At 39.0% G+C, this 14,166-nt stretch overlaps 1 protein-coding gene across 1 annotated transcript in view; it reads left to right on the top strand.

Annotated features, from left to right (window-relative positions):
• Positions 1 to 14,166, top strand: part of RAPGEF5 (Rap guanine nucleotide exchange factor 5) — a 970,266-nt gene that overhangs the window by 845,810 nt on the left and 110,290 nt on the right. Inside the window, exons 12-13 of the mRNA XM_085631598.1 lie at positions 2,540 to 2,618; positions 12,893 to 13,037. Coding sequence (XP_085487724.1) covers positions 2,540 to 2,618; positions 12,893 to 13,037 — 224 coding nt within the window. The remainder of the gene's footprint in view (positions 1 to 2,539; positions 2,619 to 12,892; positions 13,038 to 14,166) is intronic.

The raw sequence follows: 14,166 nt of genomic DNA, 5'->3' as shown, positions 1-14,166 counted from the left end.
ACAAGCCAGGCATCGAGCAGTTGGGCAATCATTTGGGAAAGAAGGCAGCCCTCCTTTTGTAGTTCACGAGTCCAGGAGTGTACTGAAGAGGTAGTTCATGAGGTCCAATATTCATACCTGTGCCAGCCTTTGAAATGGGGTGATATCCTGGCTACCCCTACATCTGGTTCTGTAAAGCTATTCCCTTCCCCTGTCAAGTCTCCAAGTAGTCTAGGTTGACAAAAGACTGGTGTCAACTTCCTTTCTGTGCTGGATGCAGCCCTTTCAAATGTAAGTGTGCCAGGGAACAGCTCCACCCCACCTATCCTGGTAGAATGGTCCATACTGCCTACCTCTAGTCCCCCTTGTGTCACCTGACTGTCTGGGGGAAATACATGAAGGGCAACTACCATGCTATTCACAATCATGTGTAGCACAGGACACATGCTGCAGGCCCCAAATAATTAGGGCAACAAAATGGCAACTTTCTAACAGTGGCATTTTCAGATTGTTGACTTAAAATCCGATTTTATCATTAAAGAGGGGTTTAAATTACAATTCATTTGATTCCAAACTTGATATCCCTATCTGTTCTCAATTAAAGGTTATCACTTATTAAATGTAATAAGGTAACCCAATGTTCTCCAATTGGAGAAATAGGCCTTACAGTAGTGAAAATCAAATGTAGGGGGTTTTCATTACCAGAACATGTAAAACGTAAACACATGTTGTACTTTTAAAATACAAGTCAGCCTGCCCTATGGGCTTTTCAGATCCTACCTTAGGGATGAATTATAAGTGTTTAAAAGAAAGAATCAGGTCCGGCAAAAGATTTTTTTTGCCAGGTCGTATTAGCAGTTTTAAAACTGCAGTACAGGCTGCAGTGGCAGGCCTGAGTCATGTTTGGAAAGGCTACTTTAGAGGGTGGCACAATGAGTACTGCAGACCCACTAGAATCATTTAATTTACCGCATTTACAGGCCCTGGGTACTTATAGTACCATATACTAGGGGGCTTATAAGTAAACTAAATAGGACAATTAGGTGTAAGCCCATTGTACTATGTTCTAGGTAGAGAGCACAAGCACTTTAGCACTTGTTAGCATTAGGTAAAGTGCACACATTCCAAAAGCCATCAAAAACAAATTCAAAAAAATGTTTGAGGGGGAAACCGCACAAAGGACCAAATCCAACACCATGAATGACTACATAAAGTGTATGGATCGAAAGAGATATGCACCACCTTTCATTTCACCAGAAATAATGCCTTCTTCAAACAGAGACCATTTAATGCCATGATTGCCTTAGTCATTGTATCACAGAAGTAACACTATGCTTGTTATTGTGTAGTCTAGCTCTATTAATGTTAATGAGTCTCAAAATTTACAGTCTCTTGAAACTTGGTTCCTGGGACGTATGTGACGGTGTCAATCTCTAGCTATTAAAAACCTTAAACTGTAGAGCAAAAAAGTTTCCCCTGAACAAATGATAATAGCATTTCACAAGCCACCGGAATATGATATATGCGTGCAGCGAATGCCCAGAGGTTTATGTGGGAGGGTGGTAGGATGCCAAGTAGTTTTGATACATGGGGGAGAAGAGTGGAGCAAAGAAATGCAGAGATGGTTACATGGGAGGGCGTCAGGAATGGATTAACTGTATTGGGTATGGTGAGAGAGAGGCGGGACACAAGGTGATTGGAATGTTTATCACCTCAGAGGTCTGAGAGACATCTCAGAAAACTCAAGGCTCACTCTTGCTATGTCATGTCAGTCAGAAACATTACCATTACTCGCAGTTATCCATCAATAGTTCTGTATATTCTTTCTAAGTTTGTATTTGACGCATTTTTAGGGATTTCATGTTGTACCAGGTGATTTCTGTTTCAATAGTTTATGGACGTATTTGGTCGATATTGTTGGTATTGTCTTCATATTTCAGTATATGTACACACACCAAAAATCTGTTAACTAACCTGCAGACCTTATGTCAACTGGTGATAAAGGCTTTATGAATATGTTGTCAGGGTCTTTCTGAAGAACAGTTTACAATAGAGTGTGGAAGGTTGTTTTGCCAGCCGGTCAATTCTGGCACATTTTGAGGGACAGGAATCAACGGCAGTTATCTGTTGTTTTCCTGAGTGAGGGGAGGTGCACGGAAAAGGAACTATGCGATCTATAGAATTGAAATTGTCATACACTGAAGAAATTGTTCATTCGATCTGTGATACTGACGTTAAGTTACAAGTTCAGAAAAATAGATAAGCACTACTATGAAGAAGCTATAAGTAAATATTCCTACTCACCTGCATGTTTTGAAACTCCATACATTTCCTAGATTTGTCTGCCATCCCCTATATTACACTAATATTGGCTGACTGATGCAAACTTCAAATGACAGTTTTGGCAATCATACTGAGTACGATCAAAACACAATGTTGTGAGTGACCCAGATTGCAAGATCTACATTTCTGTTGAGATAGCAGCAGCTGATGCCAAATATGTTTACCACTGCAGAGCTTGCAAACTCCCTGTTCCTAATGACTGCTTTCTTTTCTGCAGATACTCTCCTTGATGACTTCCTGCTGACATACACCGTCTTCATGACTACCAATGACTTCTGTCAGGCGTTGTTGCGACAATATCCTTTTTTTTCGCTACTAGGTTGTACGGTAAGGTGCTGACTTAAAATTACTTTTTCTACTGCCACACATGAAACAACAGAACATTGTTAGAGGAAGACACTGCGTCCTTTCAGAATACTCATGGCTCCTCTGCCCCTGCTGGGATTCTCCAATTCTCTGTTTTGTATTTTTGATTAATAATTCAAACCATCAAAGTTTCTTCAGTCGATCCGTGTTTATTTTAAGGCTTAAAAATAATCTTTAACGTTCTTTTATATCACTTTCCAGGTTCATTAAAACATCAGTACTTTTCTGTAAGAATAATTTCTGGGTGTCAAAATTTAAATTTTTGTATGCATTTCAAAGATAAATGTTTCGTCATAATTAAGGGAAACATTTGTAGTGTTAAATAGAACGCTACTACTATCACAGGACTTACTTATAGGCAGATATACATACAACTACTAATACGTCCTTCCATGTAAACACTCAATTTTGAGGCATCATATTTACCATGGTGTCATGTTGTCGGTTTTCGTACATGTATTTTCTTCGGCATAAAAGATTACCTCAGTTCACTTCACCATCACGATAATGCAAAGACAGGAGTGACTTGTAGTCTGTGAAATCGGGCTCCCACACTCCAGTAGTCCTTTAACTAGAATTAGGTTGATATGGTAAATTAGGACCTGACAATGAAGTACTTCATCCACTTGCATTATGTACAAAGGGACCAAGATACAATTAAATTAAGTAATTTGCAGGAAAAAACTCAACAATATATAATAAAAGGGCATGCAGAGTTAATCTGAACTGCTAATTTTTATATTTGTATTTGTATAGGTTGTGCCCTATCTTACATGCTCTCATAGGAATTAATAAGAATTACTTATAACACAGCTAATTATTTCCTATCCCAAAGGTTTACTCTGAGGCTATGGCCTTCGAATTGAAGCTGGCAAGTTCATTTCAAGAGGAAACCAGGAAAATCCATAACTGGATGTTTTTTCAGAATAAAAGTTGGTGAATAGTCTATGAACGTGTTATAGCTCAAGCTTTAAAGGGCATGAGATAGTGACCTGTTGTACATCCATTTCATTATATTACTACCTAAGTGTATTTTGTATAATATTTGTTTGAGTATTGTATAATGTTGTTCATATCTCTGTAGTTTCTTCAAAAAATATTCCATCTCGAAGTTTAATAAAAGACAGATGCAATGGGTTATAGTTTTGTTACTTTCCATTCAATCGCTTATATAATCTTTTCAATTTAGAGTGGAAATGATTGTAGTTTTTCTGGGGACTTGGTATGGAGATCTATTAAAATATGTATCTATAGGGCTTTTCGAATAGTCTAGTTTGCATATAAACTCTACTTTAAAAATAAAATTAAGATAATTGAGTGAACTCTTTAACTAAGAAGAGACTCTGATGGTCTTTGATTTAAAAATTAGACCGGGTAGTTACTAATAAATATCTATATCAGAAGTGGCCTGTGACAACAGAAAGTTGGGATATTAACTCAGGATAATTTGCCAGTGGTGGGATAGGCAAGTTTGAATCTGCGTGTTTCGCCACAGCATTCCCAATAGCAGTGCCAAATATTGGAAGCATTGGTAACAGAAGGGAAATCTTTTTCAGCACCTCACTACCACCTTTATCAGCATCCAGCATATCATGGAGTTTGAGAGTCCACCATCTCTGTACAAGGAAGATGCATGTTCCTTTCATATTTGGTAGTCCTGTATTCCTCACGCTTTTACCTCAGTGATGGCAGAAACGAGGCATACTTGCCCAGCTGCAAATTCAGCAACAGGTCCAGTGCCAAGAGGCCGGTAACTTTCATCTCAGTAAGTATCGCATCATAACCTGAGATCATGAGATGACTCAGTAAGTATCGCATCATAACCTGAGATCATGAGATGACTCAGTAAGTATCGCATCATAACCTGGGATCATGAGATGACCAGCCCGATGATGGAGGGCACTCTTTATTCTGTCAGTCTCTGCTCAGCGTGCTCAGCGTGGATTCGGCATTCTGCATAGTGTGCGCTGCTGCGGACTGCTTTTCCTACAACTAAAAGCTCAAGCTTAAAGCGAGGATACTTAATCCCAGGAAGAGCAGTTCCCAAATTTTAATGCTTGAATGAGTGAGCCCACGATCTGTCTGGTTCATGTCCATGCCACTGTAAAAGGACTGTAGGTGAAGAACTGTAGTTAGTGCCTGCATTCTCAGCATTCTGCTTGGCTGAGACAATAAAAATATTTGCAAACTTTAAGAGTTGCAGAGGTCAAATTTGCATACCTAGGGGCTGTATTATGTAAAGGTAGTATTGCCCTGGTCTAAGCCACAGTGCTCCTTTAACTGGAAGTCGCAGGTGCAAACCCGGTCTGTATTTCGTATTATAGTTAATCTGCTGCCCCAAGGCAACCACAAACTGGGTCTGGTGACAGCACAGTAGTTAAAGACGGACAGGCTATTTGAATTGGCAATGTCTGTCTTTGCACTTTGAAGGCAGCATCACAGCCTGCCTTTCAAAGGGTCACAGGGACCCCCCTGCAGGCATGTGCAATGTGTGATTCCACCCACCTGCAAGGAGATGTCTAGGGATCTTTTGGGCCCCCTTATCAACTTTCAAAGGATGCACTGTGGGAAATACGACTGCAACCGCACTTTGTGTCATGCAGTCAGTGTGCCTCCTAACTACTCCTTTGCCTCAAAGTCTGCTCCGTAGTACAGTGTTCCTTAATTTGCATGGGGCCCACACTCTGATAGAAATGATGGAATGTCCCCTTGCGCTGGTGCTACATGCGAACTGGGACAGTGTGTATCATAGAAATGGCAGGTCAAGCGCACGCAGCCCCTTCCTAAATACAGCAGTAGCCCAGAAGTTCAGAGAGCAGGTGCATGTACCTTGTGCGCCTCTGGGGCACTTTGTCTGATAGGGCCTCGGAGATATGTTGTATAGATCTTTTAGTGGCACAGAACTGTATTCTGGATAGGTAGCTCTCCATTTAAGCTTAGATTATTGCAGATAGCAAAGATTTGTATGCAGGCCTTCTGGTGGTATCTGTGCATGTGATTCTCTTGTTTCCATCACCAGCCATAGTCTGGGTCATCCTGTGATGATATGTTCTGGGTCTCCTTTGCCAGCCCGTCTTTGGTTGAGTGGCAGTGACATTTTCAGTGAGCCGTGGGGGTATGAGGTTTGTGTTTGAGAGGTATACCAGAAAGCACAAATGTGGTTGTCCATCTCTCAGGCATGTAACTTGACTTTTGCCTGGTGATTAGAAATAGTAGTGCCCGCGGAGTGTTGTGAGCAACTTTATAGCCACTTACAGGGCTTATTGGGACTGTGCGGGATGTATGTAATATGTACTGCAGAATGTGGTGGAAGTTGTTTGTGAATGCCATTTTCAGTGCTCTTTGACACTGGATAGGTTATACATTTCTAAGAATAAGAATATTAATAATAATTACACACCAGAATATAATTTCACAACACTGTCCCAGCAGCTGTGAAATCAATTCTCCTTGTGAATTATAAAGCATATTTCAATTCACATTGTTTTGTCATTAGGTATGACGCTAGTTGTAAATTTCAACTCCACAGAGAATACTGCTCCACCACCTCCGTTGTAATTGCACATTCCCGCCAGTGTATGACATTACTGTTGTTAATAAATAATCCTGGCTTTAATTGTAGCCCATGGTAAAAATACAACCACCTGAAAGGATAATTTCCTAAGACTAGTTTCATTTTCTGCAGTTAAACTGAATTCACCATTTGATATACAGTTACTTCCAGTAGTAATCAATACCGTCACACATCACACATGAAAACCCTGATTACAAGTCGGTCTCATAATTCTTACCCTTCGGCATACCAGTATTTGTGTAGGGATCATGTGCAACCCTTCAATTTCCCCCAGATGCATTTCAACAAGTTAAATCTGCCAAATATACTGAGGAGAATACCTGGTAAATAGTGGGACATGCAGTATTTATTGAAGAAAGTACTAAAATTTGCACTCAGTTTTGAAGCGCCAGGGATATTGGGTTTCACGGGGTATGATAATTATCTCATTCAATTAGGGCCTACATTTCAGGGTCGAAATAGTGCACGGCGGTCGTATGGCCGAATATTAACGACAGCAATGTCACCTTACAAAATATTGCGGGAAATATGTCCTGAATTTAAGTATACGTAGGCAATTATAGAGGAGCTATTTGTAGCTCCACATCCATCCATTGCAAAGCCACTCCCCCTGCTGGTGCTGCCTGCGCTTCTCCCTATGTGAAGCGCCTACTGCAACCACTGCTGAGTCAAGTCCCATTCAGTGGTTTATTCACAATACATACCACCTAGAGCAGAGACAGTTAGCTCGAATGACAGTGAAGGGAAAGAAAGGCATAGTGCCATTGTGAAGAGACTAAACGGTGAACTCTTGAGAACAGGGTGTTCTGAGCTTCAGGGGCTCCCAACGACTTTCCCGAAGGCTAAGGCCTAGTGAACATTGCCACTCAAAGATCTGTAACGAGGGAACAGTTTACACTGTCCCCAGAAGTTGGCATGATTACTAGCTGCAAACAATATACCACTTTCAATGTCCTATGGCTATTATCTACAATATTGTTTAGGTGTAGTAATAAAGTACTTTCTTATTTCCTAAACTAAACCACTGGCTGGACAGTGACTCATTACTTGTTATTGGATAGTATTTTGATTACTGAGTTTCTAACTCCATACAGATACACAGAGAGAATATCGAGTTTTAATGTCTACATACACAAATATCGAGTTGGACATATTGTGATGCAGAAATATCGACAGCAAGAATATCGTGGTCAAGAATATCGACATGGAGAGAAGAAATATCGTTTTTACAAATATCGAAGTCATTAATATCGTTTGCAAAAATAGATGTATAAAATATCTATGTTTTAATTAGTGTTATGTATTTTAAAAGTATGTGAACACATTTTGTATAAGATTACTTTTGTTTTTTAATATATGTGTTTAATTTTTAGTAGTTATTGATTGTATTTTAATTACATTTTGCGTTTTTTAGTTCTGTAGGGGGTTGTGGGTTTATAGGGGAATAGGGTGGGAAGTAATTAAATTATAATAAATTCATTACTATTTTTTATTTATTAGTATTTATTAAATTTAGATTTTATAGTGATAATTGAAGGAATTAATGTATTATTAATTGGTTGTTAATTATTAATTAATTAATTTGGTAATTATGTTAATTGTGTAATTTGTTTAGGAGAGGGTTGTGGATTCATAGGGGAATAGGGTGGAAAGTAATTTAATTATAATAAATGTATTAATAGTTTTCATTTATTAATATTTATTTAATTTACATTTTATAGTGTTAATTTTGGGACTTAATTTATTATTAATTATTTAGGATTTGGTTGTTGATTATTATTAATTAATTAATTGGTACTTATGTTAATTGTGTAATTTTTTTAGGAGTGGGTTGTGGGTTTATAGGGGAATAGGGTGGGAAGTAATTTAATTATAATATGTTTAATAATATTTTTTATTTATAAAAAAGTATATGTTGCACTCACTGGAGTGGGAATAGTGTTTTTTACCCCTCTGCTATCCAACACTTTCCCTACTGTTGCACTCAATGGAGTACAAAATTTAATTTTAAAAACTATTAAATATTTTAATGTTTTAATCTATTATATTAGGTTTTTATTAGATTTCACGTGTATGTATTTTTGTACATTTTTATATATTTATAAAATGTAAAACTAAATTATAACTAATAGTTTATTATTTGTTTTAAAGTAAATATATATATTACATTTTATATATGTATGTTTACATTTTTTTAATTATATATATTTCTTATATTTGTTAAAATGTATATTAAATCCCAATAATTTTTTTAAGTTAATTTTATTATTTAGTATATTTAACATTATTTTTTACATATATAAAAAATGTATATATTGTACATCGATAATTTTGATATCAATATTTTTTTCTCTCGATATTTTTGTACTTACCAGTATAAATATAGGATGTAAATGTTTTTGAAATTGATATTTATGGGGATATTTTGGACATCGATATTATATCAGTGAACCCTCCATACCACCTGTAAGAAATTGGAGTAGTAGTTGAGGTGGAGTGAGAACCTACCTTTAACAATAATCATAATCATTGGTAGGTGACCTACTAAAGTCACTAAATAAATCTGTGCTAAACCCTCTGCTAACCTGCCACAAAGCAGTCAGGCTTAATATCGTGGGAATATGTACAGTATTTAGGCAATGCTTAAACAGAAGTGAAGTGTAAACACAACATAAAGAAAATCAGAGACCAATTTAGAGAAAGACTATTTTGATCAATAAAATGACACTAAAACAACACTAAAATGACAAAAATCCAATCAGGAGAACCAATAACTGGAACCAGGGAAGTTAATGTTTACATTTGAATAAAAAATAGCACCAAGAAGGACAAAGCACCAACCGCGGTTAGCTGGTCTCACTACACTGGGTCTGGTGACTCAGTGGGCTAACGCGTCCACTTCTGGAACCTGTGTTCAACCTCATGGTCACAGGTTCAAATCCCAGCAGGTCCACTCAGCCTTTTATCCATTTGCGGTTGATGAAATGAAGACAACGGAGTTGGGTAACAATAAACATCTGTTCTTCAGCACCAAGATGTCTACAGGTGAACCTGAGCATTGCAAATACTCATGGTATGTTATGTAAGTCAAAAGTTCGGCTAACCATGATGGAGCACAGGTCTGCACTGGCAGAAAAATCTATTGGTTTTAGGCAGCAACATTGAGAACTTTCTAAAAGTGGCATTTCCAAAACAGTAATATAAGATCCTACTTGACAATTAGGTTGGATTTTAAATTACTCTTAAAATGAGCCCTTTAATAATTTCTCTAGTGGCCCTGAAACAGAAATTAAGCATTGTAAGTGATTATAATGTAATTCAGTGTTTTCCTATTGAAGAGCCAACCATGCCACAGTGTAAAAAAGACTTTAGGGGTTTCCACTGCCAGAACATGTAAAAAATGAAATGCACATGTCCTACTTTTTAAATATCAAGCATCCTGCCCTATGGGCTTTTAAGGCCTACCTCAGGAGTGTCTTATAAATATTAAAAAGGCAGTTTTACGCCAGGCAAAAGGTTTACTTTGCTGTATCTGAATGACATTTTAAAGCTGCACACTCAGGCTGCAGTGGCAAGCTTGGCACATTTTTCACTGTGCGGCTTTAGTGGGTGGCACTGGTGTGTTGAATGTCCAGTAAGAGCTGGGTCTGCCCGAAGGCCCACAGAGCGGTCATTTACATTGGGAGTTGCCAACACTTTCAGGTTGCATGTCTTTTAGTAATAAACAGAACCGCTGATAAAGCAATTCCAAGTAGATGGAATGTTATTGCCAATAGTAACCTGACAGATTAGATTGCATGCCTAGATTATATTTCCCCTTTCTGAAAACGTGGAAATCACCAAATACTAGCAGCAGACTTTACAGCTGCATGTCTACATCAAAGATCAGGTGCTGTGAGATAGATATGGTCTTTTTTCAAGGTTGTGGAGTTTTGAGCAGGTGCCTTTATCTCTCTTCCCTTCGAAAGCCAGTTTGGAGGAAGTACATGCAAAAGTCCTTGGATGACACTGTGATCTCTGATCTGATTGTCTAAAAATAGAATAATTCATTCAAGTTTGCAAGAGATTTGGATATCTTAGGTGGTAAAAATCCTTGGAAACAAAGGCAATTTGATAAATCCCACCTTATAAGACAATGTTTGTTGGGGGAAAAAGCCAAAGGAATGTGATCATACGTCTTCCACTGGTGAGCAGGTTCTCATTTAAAGGACCTCATTCTGAAAAAATAAATCCATATTTGTAAAGCGCAAACTACTCACCCTTACGGATCTCAAGGGGCTGGGGGCTGTCTTGAAAATTAAGTGAGCTATTGCCCAGAGTCACATGGTGCTGAGCTGAGCTGCCGCCAGAGCTGGGGATCGAACCATGAACCCTGTTCTCTGAAGTCAGCTGCCCTGGCCACTGCACCACACCTCTCCACTATGCTCAAGATTTTTTCACACTATTTTAAAATGAACAATGTTCTTACAATATTCTATCGCATGTGGCCGGCCTTATGTTGTTAGACTTATTTTTGGCAGCCATCTACCATTTGTGTGTTAAATTATATGGAATATGTGTAGTTCACTGACTACCAATATTATGGCCCCATAGCACAATTGGATGTCTATGATGACTACGCCCATGATTCCATGGTTTCTATCCCGGTCCTGATTCTGAGTTTGTCTGCGAGTGTTGCAGCTAGCCTGCTACATCACAACACCTTCTGAAACACTTACTCCAATTCCCTTTACTCCACCTCCATCTCCCCCTTAACTGTACTCTCACTCCATCATAGGGCTTTTGCTTTTAAAAATAGTAGCCAAAAGTCTCTATCAGAGGTGCCATTTGCTGACCCAAGAATCTCCTCATTCTGCCTCTCTGAAGGCAGGCTCCTGCCAGCAAATTGATTTTATTATATATTATTGCAGCATTTATAAAACACTTACTAACCCAATGTGGAGCGCTAAAGCACTTGCCTACATGAGTAGCACGCAACACCATGTAGGGTGTGTGGTTGGAAGAGTGTTGCTTTTGTTTTGAACCTATGTCAAAAGTTTTCCATGTCATGCCTGATGACAATGAGGTGCAGTTATCATGTTATGGGGCGCAGTACAGGTAAACTTCATGGTATTTTATGTGGTACAGTCTGCGTAGCTGGTTACTGCACTGGGTTGTCCAATCTGAGATATTGCATACAGCTGTGGTCCTGAGCTGGCATGGTTGGAGGGAGAGAGAAGGGGAGAGATCTGTTGAGATGGGCATTTTTTTAATAATCTTCCTATATCTGAGTGTCTATGTGAGATGTAGAAAAGTGGTCAGATTGTGTAGATTTGGGACCTGCATTGAATGAACTATAATAAAGTCCTCCACAACTGTCCCATTATGTGTAACAGATCTCTTTAGTTATTCCTTGCCTGTTCATTTGCTCGTGTTTGGAAGTACAGCTCAGGTGATGTAGCACTTTTCCAGTCTGCGCTTCCCTTGCGAATGGTTCTGAAACTTCTCATGGACTGGAGTCTCAGTGATGTGGTTTCGCTGTGTCTGATCAATGTTGTTGGTCTCTCCAGTGTTTTGTTTAGTAATGGATCATATAGGTTGATAGAAAGAATAGTATGTACTGATTCTGTAAAGAATCTTTCTAATGTACTTTGTGAATGTGTGTGTGCCTGACATTTATTTTATTCCAGAGAGTCAATTACAGTATTGTCGTGATATGGCCTACACTTATTTGTAGAGTACACCTATGGAAAATGTGCGCTATGGCAAGGCCCTCAGATCTGCATACTGAAGCATTATTTCTAGGCCCCTCTCCGGGCTGCAAATTATGCAAGGCTCAGTCGATATCTTCAACTAATGATGCTGCACATTTTCCTCTGTTGATTTCTTGGCTATTGAGGTGCCTTTGTGCCCAGCTCATTTATCATCCCTACAGAATGCCATCTGGGCTATTTCCTCAGCACTAATCTATCACCATGAAGGGTCCCACGTGGCCAGGCAGACGAAGCCTAATTGTTAACTAACAAAGAAGTGGAGATTCGCAGTTGCCCACAGCATTATTCGACACAAGTAGGTTCCTTTCATTGTCCTGTTTATTTGTGATGCTGCAATTATTGTTGTGTGGTAGATTATAACATTTTCCTTAATTCAGAAGATTTGCAAATCACATAAGGCGTGATCATAACTCCAGAGTGTTACAAAACCAAATGAGAGCCTCTTGTGAAAACTGATGAGCACTCCTCATTGAGGGCTTCGGGCCGCACTCACAAAAGTTTTACTGTGCTTAAGATTGTACTCCTGACATACTCATGAATTCTACAGGAAACCATGATTCCTCCTAGCTTACTGCAGGATTTAGGAGTAAGCTAGGAGTATGATGTACACAAATCCCTCATAAATGATACCATGCCCCTGCATGCCCTCTCCATTGTTCGGAAACCGCTATAGTTGTTCCTTGTAGGTTTACAACATTTAGCTTACATCCATGCAAAGAATTGCATTTTAGTAGAATGTTTAAAGGTGGCATGATGCGTCAGTGGGGCATAAGTCAAATCTCTCTCTATTTAAACATAATAGTAGGACTTCACAAATCTATTTCGACAATGGTATAGGTCTTTTTTGGCTTTCTTTTGCTCCTTAACTTAAACGTACCTATGGTGCAAAGAAATACGAAGGAAAAGGAGACTCTTCCGAGGCCCTTTGCACAAAGCGTAAGGTTCTGCACCTGGTGTCAGAATGGACAACACTGTACAAAGATTGGCTGCATGACGACGAGCACTCAAAGCTGTTCCTAAAGGTAAGACTTTCACACACACACCTTTCTACTATGTATCGACCATACAAAGAGCGTCTCCTACACAGCTTCCAGAGTTTAATATGCATGCTGACCGCCTCTTTTGAAACATAGATGAAGTAGAAGTGTTGACATACAAATACTTAGAAATGTTTTGCATTAGTGAGAATGAGGCCTTGAAAGATTGTTTACAATATAAGTTCACTGCTGCTACTGTCTGCCTTGTCTTTGACTTATAGCCTTAGACCAATTGATTACAAGAAATAAATAAAAGCAGATGCCCTACACCATGCCATGCATAGGCACTTACAGCCATATATAAGAGGTAGTGTTTAACAGTATTCCAAGTGTCTACAGCATAGATTTAAACAACTTCCACTCTAACCACACAGCGCAACCACAAATAGCCATTTTAATTAACCCAGCGGTCGAAGTGCATTAAAAAAAGTAAGGGAACTGTGATGCTGTGCACAATAGGGGAGGCAAGTTAACGTGGGGTGGGGGTCAAAGGCGTGGCTAAAACAGCAAAATATTTTTCAACTTTTTTCAGTCTTTCATCTTCAGGCATGTACATATAAAATAACACACAGCTTAAATGTAAAATACATTCAAGTTAAGTTAATCATTGGGAAATGCACTATTATACTTTATGCAACCGCTATCAGAGCATTGGAAGGTTGAGCGCTCTGTTGAAGACAATGGAGTGGTCCGGGCTTCTAATGGCTGGTAGAAGCCCGGAACATCAAAATTCCAATGTTTGTTCAGATTAGAAGCTGTGAACAAAGGCCTCATGGAGCCCAAGGGGATTTGCCTTTGTTTTGACAAATTAGAGCATTCTGCCCTGTTGAGCCTTCGGCTTGGGTCTTTAACGCTGGAGCAGGCCTTTAATGGCCGGTAGAGCCTGCTACGTTGGACTCTAAGACTTTATTAGTTAATGCACTGCAGAGGTCTATGTCTGTAAAAGACAGACACAGAATTGAATGCTGGTGGAAGCAGTAGTAAATAGTTAGGGGCTTAAACAGGCCGCTGCGGTGCAGGGGCCTGTGTTACGCCCCTTTAAAAAGCACACACTTCACCACTCAGTTGGTAACTCCTTTCCAATACCACTCAAAAATAATAAATCTGTGTCATC

The sequence above is a fragment of the Triturus cristatus genome, chromosome 10, assembly GCF_964204655.1.
Source record: "Triturus cristatus chromosome 10, aTriCri1.1, whole genome shotgun sequence".
NCBI classification, from domain to species: Eukaryota; Metazoa; Chordata; class Amphibia; order Caudata; family Salamandridae; genus Triturus; species Triturus cristatus.
Note: the sequence above shows the minus strand (reverse complement) of the source record. Positions and strands in the feature narration are given on the sequence as shown.